Source organism: Plectropomus leopardus, chromosome 2 (assembly GCF_026936395.1).
Source record: "Plectropomus leopardus strain MGB_pleo_1.0 chromosome 2, ASM2693639v1, whole genome shotgun sequence".
Classification (NCBI taxonomy): domain Eukaryota; kingdom Metazoa; phylum Chordata; class Actinopteri; order Perciformes; family Serranidae; genus Plectropomus; species Plectropomus leopardus.
The window spans coordinates 17327334-17344196 of NC_142177.1; the positions used below are offsets into that span (position 1 = coordinate 17327334).

The 16863-nt window shown below is 40.3% G+C and overlaps 2 protein-coding genes and 1 non-coding gene across 3 annotated transcripts; 2 read left to right on the top strand and 1 right to left on the bottom strand.

The window, feature by feature from the left end:
- Window positions 1–1555: 1555 nt before the first annotated feature.
- On the bottom strand, window positions 1556–7668 carry rpn1 (ribophorin I). The gene is made up of 10 exons (XM_042505001.2): window positions 7305–7668; window positions 6191–6255; window positions 4746–5052; window positions 4441–4650; window positions 4153–4345; window positions 3837–3936; window positions 3585–3723; window positions 3042–3161; window positions 2632–2877; window positions 1556–2547 (listed from the first exon to the last, which is right to left on the bottom strand). The coding sequence occupies exons 1-10, from the start codon at window positions 7542–7544 to the stop codon at window positions 2365–2367; spliced, it is 1803 nt and encodes a 600-aa protein (XP_042360935.1). The 5' UTR covers window positions 7545–7668; the 3' UTR covers window positions 1556–2364.
- A 327-nt stretch (window positions 7669–7995) lies between these two features.
- On the top strand, window positions 7996–8068 carry trnaf-gaa (transfer RNA phenylalanine (anticodon GAA)). Its single transcript has one exon. It is a non-coding gene; the product is annotated as a tRNA-Phe (tRNA).
- Window positions 8069–9324: 1256 nt separating this feature from the next.
- LOC121955052 (ras-related protein rab7) lies at window positions 9325–15948 on the top strand. The gene is made up of 6 exons (XM_042502852.2): window positions 9325–9674; window positions 11594–11656; window positions 11904–12030; window positions 12871–13089; window positions 13750–13878; window positions 15392–15948. Exons 2-6 carry the CDS (start codon window positions 11604–11606, stop codon window positions 15485–15487), a joined length of 624 nt encoding a protein of 207 aa, XP_042358786.1. The 5' UTR covers window positions 9325–9674; window positions 11594–11603; the 3' UTR covers window positions 15488–15948.
- Window positions 15949–16863: the final 915 nt, after the last annotated feature.

The window sequence follows — 16863 nt, forward strand, 5'->3', positions numbered from 1 at the left end:
ACCTCAGAGGGAAAGCGATGACCTTAGACTGACCCTTGTGTTTGTCCTGGGCTCAGACTGTGATTCAGGCAGGTCGGCTGCTCTGCTCACTGGGGAGGAGAGGGTGATAGGTGGGGTTTCTCTAAAACAAGGAATGCAACAATGTGCTGGAAATTCCCTCTGAGGTGCCAGTTTTAAAGTGGGCATCAGCCGTAGTGCTCATATATAGCTGATTTTTATTTTGGGATGTTGAGATGACATAGTGTGTGTATCTATATGTCAGCAGTGTGGTTTTGTTGAATAGAAAAAAACTTCAGTATGGTTAAGTCATGGTTCTTGACACAAGTATGCCCTCTTTTGATTAACCCAGGGTACTACATTCCTCAGATGGACCGATACACCAGTCAATACCAGGAGTAACCTCAAACTCCACCTTCATTTGCGTGCTGTGTAACCTAAACTAGAATTACTGCTTCCCAGCTGTATGCCTATGCAAACCAGTCAAGTTGCAGTTGCAGTTTACATCCATGTTTGTCCAGACTTCTGTGTAGCCATGGCAGTTGACAGTGCCTAAAATATTGACGTTGCTGCAAAAATGCTTGACATCTTCCCCCTGGCAGCACAGAAGATCTATACAATCACCACAGTTTCAAGGAGGACAGCCAAGACTAGTGTCACCAATTCAGTTTATGACCAAAATTGATAAATGGCCAGAAAACTGTTTTTGCAGAACATTATGTCGTGGAGAAGTTGACCTTTTAGATACAAAATATCATCACTTCATCATTTTTCCAATTTGGCATTAGTGTGAAATTTTGTCCTAATTACATATGAATTCTTGAGTTTTGGCCATAAACATGTTATGAGGCTACAGTAACCTTGACATTTGACCACCAAATTCTAATCAGTTCATCCACGAGTCAAAGTCAGTCAATAATAACTTTGATGCTGATGGTAAGATGGTGCCGAATTAGTTCAATGGAGTTGCTTACCAGACACGTACGACAAAAAAGTTTCTAGCTTCCGGGTTTACTTCCATAGTATGCGGCCCAAAGAATATGCACTGGCCCTGCCAAGCTCATAAACTCCATATTGTCGTGACATCACAGATTTTTGAATCGCTTCTCCCAGCTTGAGGAAAGTTTTACAGATATAAAACATCATAGATCAAATATCATAATAGATAGTCATAATTAACCTTGAAGTGTGAGGTGTCCTGTCAGTTTTTACAATGGTGGTCTATGGGAAAAAATATTTTTTTTGGCTGCAGGGGATTTTTTTTTACTGCAAGGGCCTGGTCCAAATGGATGTTTGTGCCTAATTTAAGGAAATTCCCTCAATGCCTTTTTTAGATATTGTGATCACAAGAATGAGACGGAAGTCAAGTCAAAGTAACCTTGAGCTTTGACCATCAAAAACTAATCAGTTCATCAAGTTGGCATTAAAGCCAAATTTGAAGAAATTCCGTCAAGGCAATCTTGCATTCATCAGAATGGTGCAAACATACAGACTACCTGAAAATATAATGCCTCTGGTCACGGCTATCACCGATGTACAGGCATGAAAACATACTAGATGAGTTTCTCAAAACTTTATTTCAAATTTGACAGCTTTCCATATCATTGCCCATTTCACAAACATCTGTGTCCCATGTCTTTTCTCGCATACAACCTAATCTCATGTATTCACAAATCTCATGGTCAAAAAAACACCACTTAAAAACAAAAAAAATCATACAAAATGTAGAAAATATGACTGAGGAACATCAAAAACAAGCATTTGGGATGACACAAAATCAGAGCTTCAAATTTGTCCAAATATAAACATCAGTCAGGGGGCAAGTAGAAAAAAGTTGTAAGTGCAAAAGAGATGTGATTGGGAAAAGATCACCTTCATACTTGAGCTAAAGATGATTCAATCTTAGAATACAGTATATGTGAGTAAAGACATGAGACTGAGAACAATTGGGCCCTGTTGCTGTTAGATTCCCAAAAAAAGTCCCATTACCATACGTACTTAAAAGGGAGAAAAAACACAGTCCAGATTTGAACATAAAATGAAGCGTCAAGTCCGAGCAGTCAAAGTTTAAGTGTAGCTCAACAAACTCAAAAAACAGACAAACAAAAAACTCAACTTGTGATGAGGCTGCTGTAGAGCTGAGCGTGCAGTGACCTCAAGTTTATCACAAGGCACGAGTGTTTGGATAAACCCATCACTACCAGAAAATGACATGTTAATTGTCCACGTCTGGTGTCAAAGATGGTAAAAAAAATGTGTGAGCGTTTGTCACATTTCATTTAATTCTCATTCATACAAGTAGTTGGTTGTATGTTGCAGTGGGGGCGTTGTGTGTCTGTTTATGTATGCGAGTGCGGCAGGAGTAGTTTAGAGGGCATCCAGCAGACTGTCGATGCGGCTGACGAGCTCCTGTCTCTTGCCTGTCAGAGTCTTCTCACTCTCGATGTAAGCCTCCTTCTTGACCTTACCCGCCACCAGTCGCTCCGCCTCCTGGCAGGAGCGACACACCAGCTCCTTCACCTGCCCATCCAGCTTCTGCACCTCCCCAACCTGAGAGCACCGACACAGGAGTCAACATCATTTTACTTCAAAATGATTTCATTTTTACCATCCTCTCAAACACACGTCACGCACCTTATCAGCCAAGTCAGAGCCCTCAGCTTTGAGGCGGGCCTGCAGCGAGCTGATTTCATTGGTGAGAGTGCGGTGGTCGGCCTCCAGAGTCTTCCGGCCGCTGTTGAGCGCCCCTGTGTCACGGGACTGCTTGTAGCGGTTGACCACCTCATCCATGTGTCGGTACAGACCCAGACGTTTGTTGACCAGAGTCAGCACCTGCTCGGTGATGGAGGCCACCTTCATACGCACCTCAGCCGCAGGGTCCTGAAAAAAAAAATGACATCAACAAAGAATTTAAACTGTGAAGTGACAAGAACTGAACAAAGATAGAAATATGCTGAATAACTGCCAAAAGAAGAGAACATAAGGATCAACAAGGCCATCAGAAACCAGGCTCCCTTTCTAGAAACACATGAATGCTGTCATACCTTTGTGATGGCAAAGTCCAGGCGGACATAGATGATGACAGTGAAGAAGAGGATGTAGAAGGCCCCTACAACCAAGAGAGGCTCCTGCAGCATCAGGATCTTGTTGAAGTTATAGTGAACCTGTAAATCATAATAGAAATATTAACTCTGATTTGAGCAGAATTTCATAGCTCATCATAATTCACATCATTTGCGTCTTGGAACAGTTGGTTTTGTGAAATGTGCCAAAGGAAAGACCAAACGATTTTTAAAAGTTCATACTACTGGTACCACAAAGGAACTCAGCTCAGTCTGAGATATCTTGTGTGCAAGGTTTACAATCTGGCATGAAGGTGGAATAGAAAGTTTGACTGCTGTGGTGCACAATTACTTTAAAGCATCAAGAGTTTTTTTCTTGGCTTTACATGGTAATAACACTGTAATAGCAACATGTTATGTTTGTCAAAGCAATTTTCTACAAATCTGCTCGTAAAATAAAGCATATACTACATGCGTTGGATAAAGAATGCCCAAATACCCATCCTTTTCCAAGGCTTATCTTACCACAACATCCTGAATGTGATGCTCCACCAGGTTGTTCTTGGTAGCAACCAGCACTGGTCGGCCAAAAGTATCCAAATATGTATAATGCAGCTGGTTTGGCATGCGATCAATTTTGTAAGGTGTGTCCAGGTGGATGTTTCTGATGGGACATGACATGGAAATATGAGATTTTAGCATCAAATACTGCAACAAAAAAATAAAATAAATCCACTCGACCTAACATGCTGTGGATTTTATCCTCACAACACTAACCTTGCCCCCTCGGGCAGGATGATTTTCACAGTGAGGAAGTCGATCACCTGATCATCATACACATGGTCAACTAGTCTCATCTTCAGTGCATACTGGTCACCTAGAAGATAAAGTAATGTGGCATATAAGCAGAGTACACTGGAATTTTCCGAGTTTACATCATTATGACAGCAAGCATCTAACCATTAAGCAGTACTGTTTTTTCCCCCCAATAATCTGCCGGTACCTTTCCTCTCAGTTTGTAGTGGCCCTTCGGAGCATGGGTAAAAATCAATGTTTTCTTCTATCTTTGGCTTAGTTCTGGTTATCAACTCACCCAGGGTGTAGAGGTACTCATAGCTGGGCAGATTGTAGCCAATGATGTAGTGGGTCTTCCAGCCTCCAAACAAGGGGAAGCGAGGCCTGACCTCGACCTCCACAGAGTCATCCAGAACCTGCAGGTGGGAGGTGGAGATGTTGCCGATCTCATCTCTGTAGTAGACATCCTGGGCCGAGGCAGGAAGGATGGTCTGTTGAGGAGAAAGCATATTTTCATCATCATCATCATCATCACTTTACTAGTAAAAACAAGTCAGACGACAGTGGTTAATGTTCGATTCAGCACCTTGAAGGATTTGACAGATGAGATGCCGCTGTCTGACTGACGCTGATAATCGTAACGTGAAAAAGGCCCCTTCAGGTAGGCTCCTGTGTGCCTCAAGTCGATGGTTTCTTCCACAGCGATGTTCCCCCAGTGAGAGACCTCAATGGTCCGAATGATGCTGCTGATGGTGAGAAAGGGTGTGTTGTTTTCATAGTGGATCTTCATTGTATCCTGGACAGCAGAAAAAAAAAATACAAAACACAGAATGTTTTAGCAACTTTCTTGCAGCTTCACTTGAAGTTTGTCAGATGTGGTCAGAGCTGTACCTCGCTGAACGGAGCCACGTCGCGGAAGGGTCCGTACTCAATGATCTCATCATTCTTGCTGGGGTTACCCAGCTTGGTGTAGCTCTCCACGGTCTTGGAGGCTAGGCGGACACGTGTGGTTTGGCTGCGGGTGGGGTACGGGGAGTAAAAGTAGTGGTTCCCCTGAAAGACCACCAGCTGACGCTCAGCCTGGGTGATTTGAGTGGGGAAGGGCTTCAGGACATGAGTTAATGTCATGTCCACCTTTGCTTTCAGCTGAGCACCTGCTGCCAGACTGGAGGGCAGCTTCACTTTGTAAAATTCCCCGCTGGGTGGAAACAGAGAGACAAAGAACAACATGGGTGAGATATGTTTTTACATTATTTACAGTTAGTGTTTTCATTTCTGGATTCTTTAAAGTACTCTTAAGAGAGGGAAGGGATTTATTATTTTACATTGTACATGGGAAATTCTGCCACATGGACCTTAATGATTAACAGAGATTAGGACTTCAGTCACTTAGACCTGAGTCAGACTGGTGACAAATTTGTTGACTTCAGACTCAACAAAATCAAAAAAGACTTGCAACTTGACCTGAATTTAAACACCAGTGATGCATGACTACACTTGGACTTGAGCGTTTTGACTTAAAAATACTCGATCCCTCCCTTAAAGCCAATATGAGAACAGAAAGAGAACAGGACAGAAACTAAATTTGTTCTGCTGTGGCATTGATAGTGCTATATTTTATGAAAGTGCAAAAAAAAGGGGAGGCATGTCAGATATTTTTAAGCACTGGGGAGGGACTTCTGGTTTTTTATTTTGGCTTAGAGGAGGGGCACATCTACAATATATTTCAACATTACAATATTTATATATTTATATTTGTTTTACCACTGATTCTTGAAGAGAACAGCGTGTTGTCTTTAAAATTCGCCAAAATTACATTTGTCATAGCCTGAAACTGTGAAAACAGATAATAAATTTAAGACAGTCCTTAGACCAATCATGTGCTACACACACTTCCCTCAGGGCAGAAAAAACCAGAACCAAATCTGAGCTTAAAATAGTGGGATTTGATCAGAATTATTTTATTCAATGTCATTTAAAAGTCTGACAAAATAAACCACTTGCACTAAGTACCCAACATGCACAACATGAGTGAAAAACCCAGCCTTTTTTTCAACTCCAGAATTTAGTCTTCAACTTTTAATGTTAAAACATCAAAGGGTCAGTTTTTAAAATCTAATAACTAATTTATGGTAAAGCAAGGGTCATGTAGTTTCATGTAGTAACCCAGAAAGACTGAAGGGAAACATTTGTAGCTTTGAAGACAGTCAGAATAAAAATTAAAAAAACAAAACAATGAACGGTCCCTATAAAAATTGTGTTTTTTCCAGCAGTTTAACTGTTTATACAGGCTCAAGCATCCATTTAGATGACAAAGTAAGGGTCTAATCTTTTACCTCTGGCCCTGAATTGTTGTCTGTTCGAGTTCCAGTGTGCCATCCTCCTCCTCATCACCCTTCACCTGTGGAAACATGGTGGTGTGAGCATACTCTCTTTAAAAGAAAAACATTGTAAAGCAAATTACAGGACAATGGAGGGGCTTATAATGCAAAGGATAACAGTTGCTATAGCTTATTATTATGTCTTAAAAAGAGCACTCTCACAGTTTCATACAACCATACATAATTTATTCATAAAATACCAGACAGGTCTCAGCTTCACCTTCCGCTTTACAAAGGAAAACATGGCCAGTATTCCTTCAGATACTGCAGCTTATAGATATGGAATTATAAAGTAATGTTATCAGGAGCTCATTATCTTTAGAAAATGTTTCAAAGAAATTGTCATTAAATCTATTTCATTATGTTTAATTATATAATTAATAATAAATATTGTCTGTTGTTTTCAAATTGAGGGGGGTCCGTTTTGTATGAGCCTTTGGCTTCTTGACCTCTCCTGACACATTTCTAGTTTTTATTTATCTGGATTTTATGCAGTTTTTTTTAACTGTGTGCACATAAGCTTAACTCTCCAGTGTTGAGGGGGCAGGCCTGCGCAGTCACACACGGAAGTGAGCTGCCCAGCGCGTACGTGTCATTCAGCCACTGACAGAGCGTGCAGCGCTGCGGAAGTTAACAACTTGTTACCCACATCCTTTAGCAATCCCAATGAATTAATCTGATCTTTTCATTGCATATCTGCTCACAGCAAATAAGCTGATGCTATCACACTGCATTAAGCAATACAGCGTTAGACGTTAAAATAGTAGCCTCTATTGTCTTGGCTAACTGACTCTTTGACTCCCGAGCCTGCAGGACCACACTGACTCGCACAAGCCTAGCTAGTAGCTTTGACTTCATGCAATCAATGAATACACTGTAATATTATATGGTAGCATGCTATTGACCTGCACATCATTACGGATTTCAATTTGGAGAAACAAAACCTTTAAAAGCAACGGAATTTTGCAAAGCCAGTAAATGAATAGCCTTCAATGAAGTGGCTAACAGGCTAGGCTAGGTAGCCGGTTACAGGCAGAGGCGTTATTTAATTCACTGATGTTTGGCTCACCGAGGCTCCGATGTATGCCAGGTGCGGGGCCAGGTCAGCCTCTACCGCTAAGATGAAGCTCTGCACAGCAGAGGGTCCTTGGTTGGACAGCACGATCTCCGTGGTGATTTTGGCCAGATGAGTCCCCAGGTCCACTGTCCTCTTCACCTCCTCGTTCACCAAACCGTCCGCTGACACCTCCGAGCTCACCGCAGCCAGGAGGAGCAGGAGAGCGGCGAGAAGTGGCGTCTTTCGAATCATGGTTATAGACGAGCAGAGCTGAAATACCGGGATAAGAGCAGACAGATTGGGGGGAAATGTAGAGCAGCAAAGAAAGGCCGCCACGCCGCTCTACATCAGAAAGGATGACGCTTCACTCGGTTCGACGTGATGACGTCACGGCGCGCTCTTTACAACGCGCTGTGTGTCGGAGGCGATCGTGAAAATCTGATTCAAACAGTAACTTGGGAGTCAGGATGGTCTTTTTTTAGAGGTTTTTGTAATACAACTCGTGAAACGTTATACGTATATATGTCGGTCCCTTTTCGACCGTCTAAACATGAAATATCTGTGGTAGTCACTTTTCCTGGCCCACTTAAGGACCGCGTGTCACTTTACCATCATTATAGCAATAATGCAGACTTTTGTATTTCCTAACAGACATGACCCTGTAAATATTTGCATTTTTGTGATATCGGATGCTTCAGTGGAAGCCGAAATAGCTCAGTTGGGAGAGCGTTAGACTGAAGATCTAAAGGTCCCTGGTTCGATCCCGGGTTTCGGCAGTGGGTGGCAGCTTTTAATTACTTGTGTGCATAATTGTATTTGACGCCAATCGCGGCCCTCTACCCATGACCTGCTGTTCAATACGTACATGTAAACCCCTACATTGTTGGTCAACAGAGCCAGACCACTTTCACACAGTTTGTAGAAATGCGCCAAGTAGGAATTACATAGGTGTACCTAATGTTTTTCATGAACAGATAACAAGCAAGAATTTAACTGTGTAAATCTTTTGTGGAAACACCAGTAATCAATTCAACCATGTCATCACAATATTGATAGTGAGGTATTTTGTCAAAAATACAGTGATATTTTATTTTCCTTATATTGCCCAGGCTTGATAGAAACCGTAACAGGGAGGCAGATAAACTATCAGCATGGAATTGCCTACATAAAATAAGAGAACAATCTAGTGTATGTTAAATTGAAACAACAAAGTCATCATCAAAGTCATCATCATATGTAACATATCGGCTGTCATCAAGTACACACATGGTATAGTAAGCTGGCAAAGTGAGGACATTGATGCTGCTGATAGAGCTGCTGCAGACTCCTCACAATCATTATTACAGCACAAAGTCTGGCACCCACACACTGTAAGCCTGCTAAAAAGGACTGTATAAACGTCAAGGCCACTGCCTCTCATGAAATTAAATAACATCCCTGGATACATCAGTAAACTGGCTTTTCCTAATCCAGAAAAACAAAATTATATTCTCAAGTAGTTTGATGTTGAAGACATTAAGAAAATAAGGAAAGGATATATTTTGTTTCAACTTCCTCCTAAGATAAAAGAGGTGAACTTCAAAATTTTAAATGAGATTTATCCAGCAAACACATTTTTAAAATTGAGATTTAATTTTGATGCAAATAACTATGCTTTTTCTGAAAGGGAAATTAAAAATGTGGAACATGTGATTAAAACTGTGATTCAGTGCAGTTCTTCTGGAGTGATATGCAGGGCTAGAGTCCAGGGTGATTGTGTTGTCACCTTTGACAGAAAAGACAGTGAAATTTGGCGTTGAAGTCAAGCATCCAGACTTTGTTTTAATTTTGTCTTATTATTTGGGTTTTTCAGTTTTTCATGCATACATGTGACTAAACCCAGTCTGCACCAGTGGACGAGCGATTTAAAAGTCTCCAGGAAGTGATCTGTCATTAAATTTATACTCTATCACATTTGTGTTATTGTGACTTCTCAGGTTTCTGTGGCACAAGGCGTGTCCAGCGCGTGACGTCAACCCTCGCGGACAGAGCTTGTTTTGGAGGAAGTGAACAGAGCTCGGTTAGCAGCTAGCACCTTAGCTTGACAAGAAAAGCAAGCGTCAACGGTAGCTGGGCGAAACAGACCATTGTACAAAACCCCTTCTGTTAACACGAAGGGAGAGATACATCGGCAGTGGCAGTGTCGATTTTGATAAGCAGAGTTAGCTGCGAGGCTAGCTGCTAGAGATTATTTAGCTGTCGACGCTGTAAACGTGTTGTTTTCCAGCGGCAGACGTTTATAGGAGCTGTTAGCCTGTTAGCTAGCCTGCGCGTTAGCTAACGCTTCAAACCGAGGCAGAAGAAGTCCACTTCTCACATTTATACCGCAGGATCATCGCACAGGTAGGTTTCTAATGACTATTGTTGTTAGTCTTACAAATGGTGTATATTAACGATATGGCTGTCGTTAATTAAGCTTCACATTTATTAAGAAACCTTGCTTAGCTAACTAAACGTTAGCTTAAATTAAGAAGTGTCACTTATATGGTAATTGTTAGTTGACACTGTATGTAAAACGTCTAGCTTTAGCCGTTTTGAAAGTTTTTATTAATAATAATAATCCCCAACCGTTAACAACCTTACTCTTCTTATTTTTTGCGTTTTCTTACATAGCTATCTAACATTATATGTTCAGCTGTAGTGCTTACTCTACCTTGCTAACCCTTTGCAAGTGTATTTGATGTCTTTATGCTTGTTAGGTAACACGATGACAGGTCTCTGCGCCAGTTTATGAAGTGGAAATATTTCCAACCAGATAGATTGACAGATTGGTCATAACTGCGGATTATACCAGTGTGTCTATCGTATGAACCCGCAGAATCTGCTGTGCTAATCATGCTTGCCAAGTCATGGTTCCGTTAGTCCTGTGTTTTAAAACCATGTGATCAGTCCCTGACACAGTGTCATGGGGTGCAGATTATGAGAGCCGCACCGATAGCTCTATGCTAGTTTTGGCTCATAATTGTACTGATGTGAATTCAAACCGTGGATTCTCGTACACATTAGTGGCTTTATATGTTAAATGGTATGTGTAAGAAACATATAGTTGCTTATCATTTTTATCAATAGTGCTTTCTCTGAGGTCTAACCTGAGTGAAATTATTTAAAGCCCATAGGTGATAGAGTTTGGACTTTGGTCATTACAGCTGTTTGAGGTGGTTTGTTATTACAAAGTGCTCTCGGTCAAAGTCAGAAATGCTTAGTGATGTCTTGAGCACGGGCAAATATGAGAATGTCCGTGGATATATGTACAGTCTGTACTTTCAGTTGATCCAGATCTATTTAACAGAAATATGGCTGAAATTTCAGATGTTTTCATTAATGAAAAAGACAAATTTCTGTATGACATCTTGTAAAAACACATGGAAAAGTGAGGAGATTAAAGATGTTGATTGGGGTTCTTTCATCCAGGAATTAGTCAGAATTTAACAAATCATATGTTGAAGCTGTTTATTTTTAGTATTTCTAAAATCTGTTTCAGGATTGGATAAAGTACCTGAATGCCTTACTTGACTACTTACCAAAAGTACATGAACTGGCTGGTCTGAGCTGAAGTTGGTATGTTGGTAATGACAGAAGTGCATACCTACCTGTTGGCTAGGACGGGAACGCTGCTCTCAGTTTGGAAGTCATCATTGTTCAGTACAGTATAGATATGTAATGATTAATACAATTAATGACTCCCATTTGTATAAGTAACTGGGCATGTGTCCCATTTTTGCTTAAAATTGCAATTTAAAGCTTTATAAAGGTACACAAATTTTACCTGGGGAATGACACCACATTGTTTTTAATGGATTGCCAGCAGTATAAATAACAAAAAATCAGTGTAACAAAACAACCAACTGTGATGTGACACAAATAGTATATGTCATCTCCGCTCAACAGCCACAGCACTTCATTGTTCAACATGTTTTGGTGAAGAAAAAAAATAGCAGAATGTTTGTTTATTTAATTGTTTTTTGTGCCTCTTGTTACAATGCTGTGCAGCATAGTGTTTTACCACAATCACTGTATTTTTCTTTGTTGATGTGGTGAATGAACAGAAGTATTGGAGATACTGCACTCGGTCTGATTCTTAGAACTGGTCCATTTCTTTGGAATGTATTTCTAGACGCACACGGCCCTGATCATCTTTCAGTTATCCCTGTTGGCCCATAGCAAAAGGGGCATCACTAGTGCATGGCTCTATTTATCTTGTGTTGCTCTGCTTGTTTTAGGAGTTTTCTTCTCCCCTCTAATCTTTTTTTTTGTCTTTCCAGCTGTGGCACAATGACTTCAAGGAAGAAAGTACTACTCAAAGTCATCATCCTTGGAGACTCTGGGTGAGTGATGTTGAGCCATTGCCTTTAAGTTAAAGGGGTGGGGAACATTAAGGAGCAATGTCTGATATTTAATTGTAAAGAAAACATAATTGTGCTATTTAATCTAATCTTATGATAATGTGCTCATTCTGATTCAGCAAAAAGGAACTTAATACCAGTGATCAGTTGATCACAGTGATTTTTTCTGTTTTGTTTCTGCCCATCGTGTTGTCTAAATGTTGTCCTGTGATTACATTGTTCCTCCTAGAGTTGGGAAGACCTCGTTGATGAACCAGTATGTGAATAAGAAGTTCAGTAACCAGTACAAAGCCACAATAGGTGCTGATTTCCTGACGAAAGAAGTCATGGTGGATGACAGACTTGTCACAATGCAGGTACTGAGGAAATTATGTAAGAGTGCCACACCAGCTTATCTGTCATAGAGACATTATTATCCTTTTTTTAACCCCCCACACTTTCTGTTACATTTCTGTAAAAGCAATTTATATATCCATGAAGGAAACACATTCAGGCTTTAACTTTAGATGTATATTGTCAAAACACCAATCAATAAAACAGTAGTATTTATTACACTGTAAAGCTGAATAGTGAATATTTTTGAAAGGATTTTATTTATTTTTAAATTTTGGGATAATCTAATTACATTTGCAGACTTGTCTCTCGTCTCTTGAGGATGGCAAGTCTGTGATGCATTTACATCCACGATATTCACTTCCTAATGTAAATGCTTGGTTAGGAGTTTGTAGGTTAAAATTAGAATTAGGTTTAACTTGATTACCGTGTCTGAATATCTGCTCAGTTTGCCTTTTTTTAATTTGGGATTTATTTCCCTCCAGTGTTGTTATTCTGAAAATGCAGGACAGAGACAGTATAAACAGAATACAAAGCAGCATTTTTTCTACATGCAAACAGCAATGCGGCTTATGATGCAGGTTTAATAAAGAATTTTAAAAGGCAAACAACACCACTCTATCGATGGTAAACACAGACACCAATTAAGTCCCTTAATTTTCTTAGAAGTTAATTGTATGGTACCACAAATAACTTCAGACTTCACTCTGGCTTCCAAACTAATAGTGCTAAGTAGTCAGGCAGATCTGGTTAATGTGACCCATGTAAACACTGCTGTCCAACTATTACCTTAATCTCTTTATTCACAGTAATCTGATTATTTTGTGCATGTAAACACAGCATGTCTTCTTTAATGCATGCAGATTTGGGACACAGCAGGTCAGGAGAGGTTCCAGTCTTTAGGTGTAGCATTCTACCGTGGAGCAGACTGCTGCGTCCTGGTGTTTGACGTGACAGCGCCCAACACTTTCAAGACTCTGGACAGCTGGAGAGATGAGTTCTTGATCCAGGCCAGCCCTCGGGACCCGGAGAATTTCCCCTTTGTGGTGCTGGGCAACAAGATCGACTTGGAGAACAGACAGGTGGGTCCAGATAATCACATTTATGTTTGCGAGGGCTGATGTTATTTGCACCACTTTGTTGTTTTTTTCAAGGAAATGTACAGTTGTGGTTTGTAATTTTTGAGATCCTAAAATTTTGTCTATTAAAGATTAAGGGAGGGGCTCTATGCAAAATTCAGAGTATATGAGTTGTCTGGACATTGTTCTCAACATGGAGGTGGCTGGGCTGGCAGCTAATGGTGCTAACTCACTAAACAGTGTTAAACAACAGCAACAGTGCTGACAGAGCTAACAGTGTTTCACTGGGGGGAGTACAGGAATGGTACTACGCTTCCAAGACACTGCCGTCCAAATACCAGCATTAACCATCATATGGACATAGTGAAAAGCAGTGCCACTGAGCTAGCTAGTGGGATACAAACATGCATTAACATACACAGGCAGCCAGATCAGTTTGCTGCAACAAACCATAGAGAAGCTCAGATTACAACACACGCAGGGGGAGTGTGACTTCATTCTCTGCTCAGGACGCCATTACTCCCCTATACACAATAAATAGGGGTTTGCTGCTATATTAAAGCTCTAAGTGTCACATACAGAACCTTTAAAAATAACTGGGATTAAACAGTCACTCTTGTGTATGATGTTTCTAAGTATAACATCAGCTCCTTTGTGTTACAGGTATCAACCAAGCGAGCACAGGCTTGGTGTCAAAGCAAGAACAACATCCCATATTTCGAAACCAGCGCCAAGGAAGCGATCAATGTGGAGCAGGCCTTCCAGACTATTGCACGCAATGCCCTAAAACAGGTAAGGAAGGCCAGCAAGAAACCATATTTAATGCTGAGATGTAACACAGGCTGTCAGCAGGTCCTTAAGATGTCTAAAATTAAATTAAATTAAATTAAATTAAATAAATATTAGGCCTCAAAGGTCATTAAATGGGCTCAATATAGAAATCGTGAGGTCTTAATTGCCACAAATATAAAAGTCCTATATTGTACAAATCTGATTTCCATGTATTTTTTATTATAGAGCACATATAGGTGCTATATAAATACTGTGAAAGAATCAAAACCCTGAATTCACAGAGAAATGCGGCCAACCCACATTCAGAAACTGTTGCTTTAACAAGCCACTAGAGCTTCCTTGAAGTTTTGTTGTCAAAAATACATGATTTAAAGGTACATAGTGCCGCTACAATGCCTTTACAGTCATTTGCAGAATGCAGCGACGGTGCAAAGACGACAAGCGCAGATCATGGATGTATTAAGAAAACCTGGATACAGCATGGAGGCTGAACCCCGTTCACTCCTATGAGAGCTGCTCAGTGGTGCATAAAGCAAAAAGCGCTCTGTTTCTGCAGTATGACAGTATCTGGATCTGTCGCATTACTGGGCCCATAGAGCATGCGCAATAGAGACTTCCACCACCAGTTAGCTTGAATTGTGATGAAATAATTGAATCTCGCAGCTCTTTTAGACTTTCCAAATGTAATTAAACTAAATGGATTAAATCTTGATAGTGAAATGAGTCGTTTCATAGAGGTTTTGACGTGCACAAAAATTTCTCCACTGATTTACAGACGTCTCTTTCCCGAAGTAAGTCAATGGGGAGAAGTCTTTCTTGGCCCCACGGCCACACACAGACCAAGGCGGTGTAATTCCACTTTTGGCCAAGCCCCCACTTGGCGTAGATGTGAAAACCCCAAAAACACTTATCAATCAGAGGAGACTGGGCTTTTTCGGGATGGGGCCTTAAAGAGACAGGCAGACAGTATGACGAAAGTGATGTGAATTTTAGGCTTTTTTAAAATTAAAGCATTTAAACATGGTCTAGTAGAAACCCTAAATAATACAAGTATAAAGTATGAAGCATGAAGTATAAGTGTGAACCTGAAAATGAGCAGAATATGAGATCTTCATTTTTTCCATCTAATTTCTGTTTGTCAAAAGGAGTCAAGCTTTTCTGCATCAAAATCCACATTTCTGATGCTACAAATCGTCAAAGCCATTGATCACAATACTGTCTTTTTACTTTAACCTGCTACCTACCTGCTGGCAAGACATAGATTAATCTAACTCACTCTAATAACCATATTCCTTCATAAAAGCTCTACCACTTCATGGGACCATATACAGTACTTCCCTTTATACTGACCTGTAATGCTTATATAGGAAAAAGATTATATATCCAAAAATCAGTCTTAAAGTTGGCTTGTAAGGTTTTAAAAAGCATTAATTTTAAGTGTCTGATACCTGTAGACACCATCATTTTTCAGCACCTGCTTCTGTGAAGACGTAATTATATTGTCTGATTTCAGGAGACCGAAGTGGAGCTGTACAATGAGTTCCCTGAGCCGATAAAGCTGGACAGGAACGAGCGAGCCAAGCCGTCAGCAGAGACCTGCAGCTGCTGAGGACTCTGAAGATCTTCGAGGGGTCGTCGGTGCCCTCACTACCCTGTCTTGCCTTGTCTATATATCCCTTTTCCCATGGCCCACTGTGTTAATCCCCGATGCCCAACATACAAGCAGCATCTCACTCATTGAGTATACTACTACACACACAAACATGCTGCACTCACCTCCTTATGTATACAAAACACACATTTTCTATAAAAATATGAGTCTCCTAGCCCAAAGAACACCTTAAGGAAACATTATGGAATTTACTTGTACGATGCTTATTACTTCCCAGTGTTTCTCTATGTACTTTTTCATTGCGGTGGTGGTTCGGGCTAACCTCATTATCAGTTCCATATACATCGCTGCTTTGACACCCAATTTTGGTTCTAACTGCTTTTATTTGTATACTTTAAGCGGTAAATCGAAGCATTATCTCTACATGTTTGTGTTGATAAGTAAAGTTAGTAAACTAATGTTTTTGTTTTGTTTTTTTTAAATCAAAGTTTCTTAAGCGGTGGTGGTTTTCTTACTTTCACGGCCCGCCACTGCTGCATGAATAGGGGAAACACTGCTCCCCAGATTTTACTCATTTGTGTTGTGGTTTAAAATTAATTTCACTCAAAAAACAATTGTTACCATGATTTTACTTTACCTCATGCAATCTTAAAAACAAAAGAAGTAGAAACCCAAAGTAGTGAAGGATCAGAATGTGTGAAGGTGCATGTGGGTCACATTAAAATGCTGCCTGCAGAATTGAAAATCCAGTTCCATGACGAGTTCATCAGACTAGTACGCATTTTTTGTTTTTTTTTCCTTTTTGCACTTTGCCATCATCTACAATTACTGAAGACATGTTCACACATCTCATTTAGGAGCCACAGTAAATGCAATTGTAGCTCAGGTTGAGGACATCGTGTGAATCCAGACTTGGCTCCTTGATGTAAGCGCGGTCCCTAACACACTATTTGCTGTGAAATTAAGGTTCATCTCATAATCAGTCGCTCGTGGAACTACATTTGACGTGAGAATGAACCAAATCGAGACAGCATGGAGGGGAGAGATTTTTCTCAAGTATAAATATCACTCATAGCTGAGTACTATTAGCTAGTACGTTTCTTTTTACTTTCGACTATTGCATTACTTTGTATATTTGCAAACCTCTCAATCATTGTATGGGGAAGGCAAAAAGTTGTGTTGTAAATCTCCATATCCGACTCTGCCAGTTGCTCATGTTGGCAAACAATTTAAGTGCTTGACATTTCTTTTAACCGATCAGATCTTTAACTGTCTGTTCGTATTATGTTTAAACTTTGAAATGCATTATAGATTACAAAATAGCATACATACTGTAACTTTGAAAGAAGAAAAAAATGTGGGGGGGGGTATTG

Coding starts and splice junctions, on each gene's coding strand:
- rpn1 (XM_042505001.2), bottom strand. CDS start 7,544: ATGATTCGAAAGACGCCACTTCTCGCCGCTCTCCTGCTCCTCCTGGCT. Junction 3,937..4,152: donor TGAGTACCTCTACACCCTGG/GTGAGTTGATAA, acceptor TTTATCTTCTAG/GTGACCAGTATGCACTGAAG. Junction 3,724..3,836: donor ATCCTGCCCGAGGGGGCAAG/GTTAGTGTTGTG, acceptor ATGTCCCATCAG/AAACATCCACCTGGACACAC.
- LOC121955052 (XM_042502852.2), top strand. CDS start 11,604: ATGACTTCAAGGAAGAAAGTACTACTCAAAGTCATCATCCTTGGAGAC. Junction 12,031..12,870: donor ACAGACTTGTCACAATGCAG/GTACTGAGGAAA, acceptor TAATGCATGCAG/ATTTGGGACACAGCAGGTCA. Junction 13,090..13,749: donor TCGACTTGGAGAACAGACAG/GTGGGTCCAGAT, acceptor TTTGTGTTACAG/GTATCAACCAAGCGAGCACA.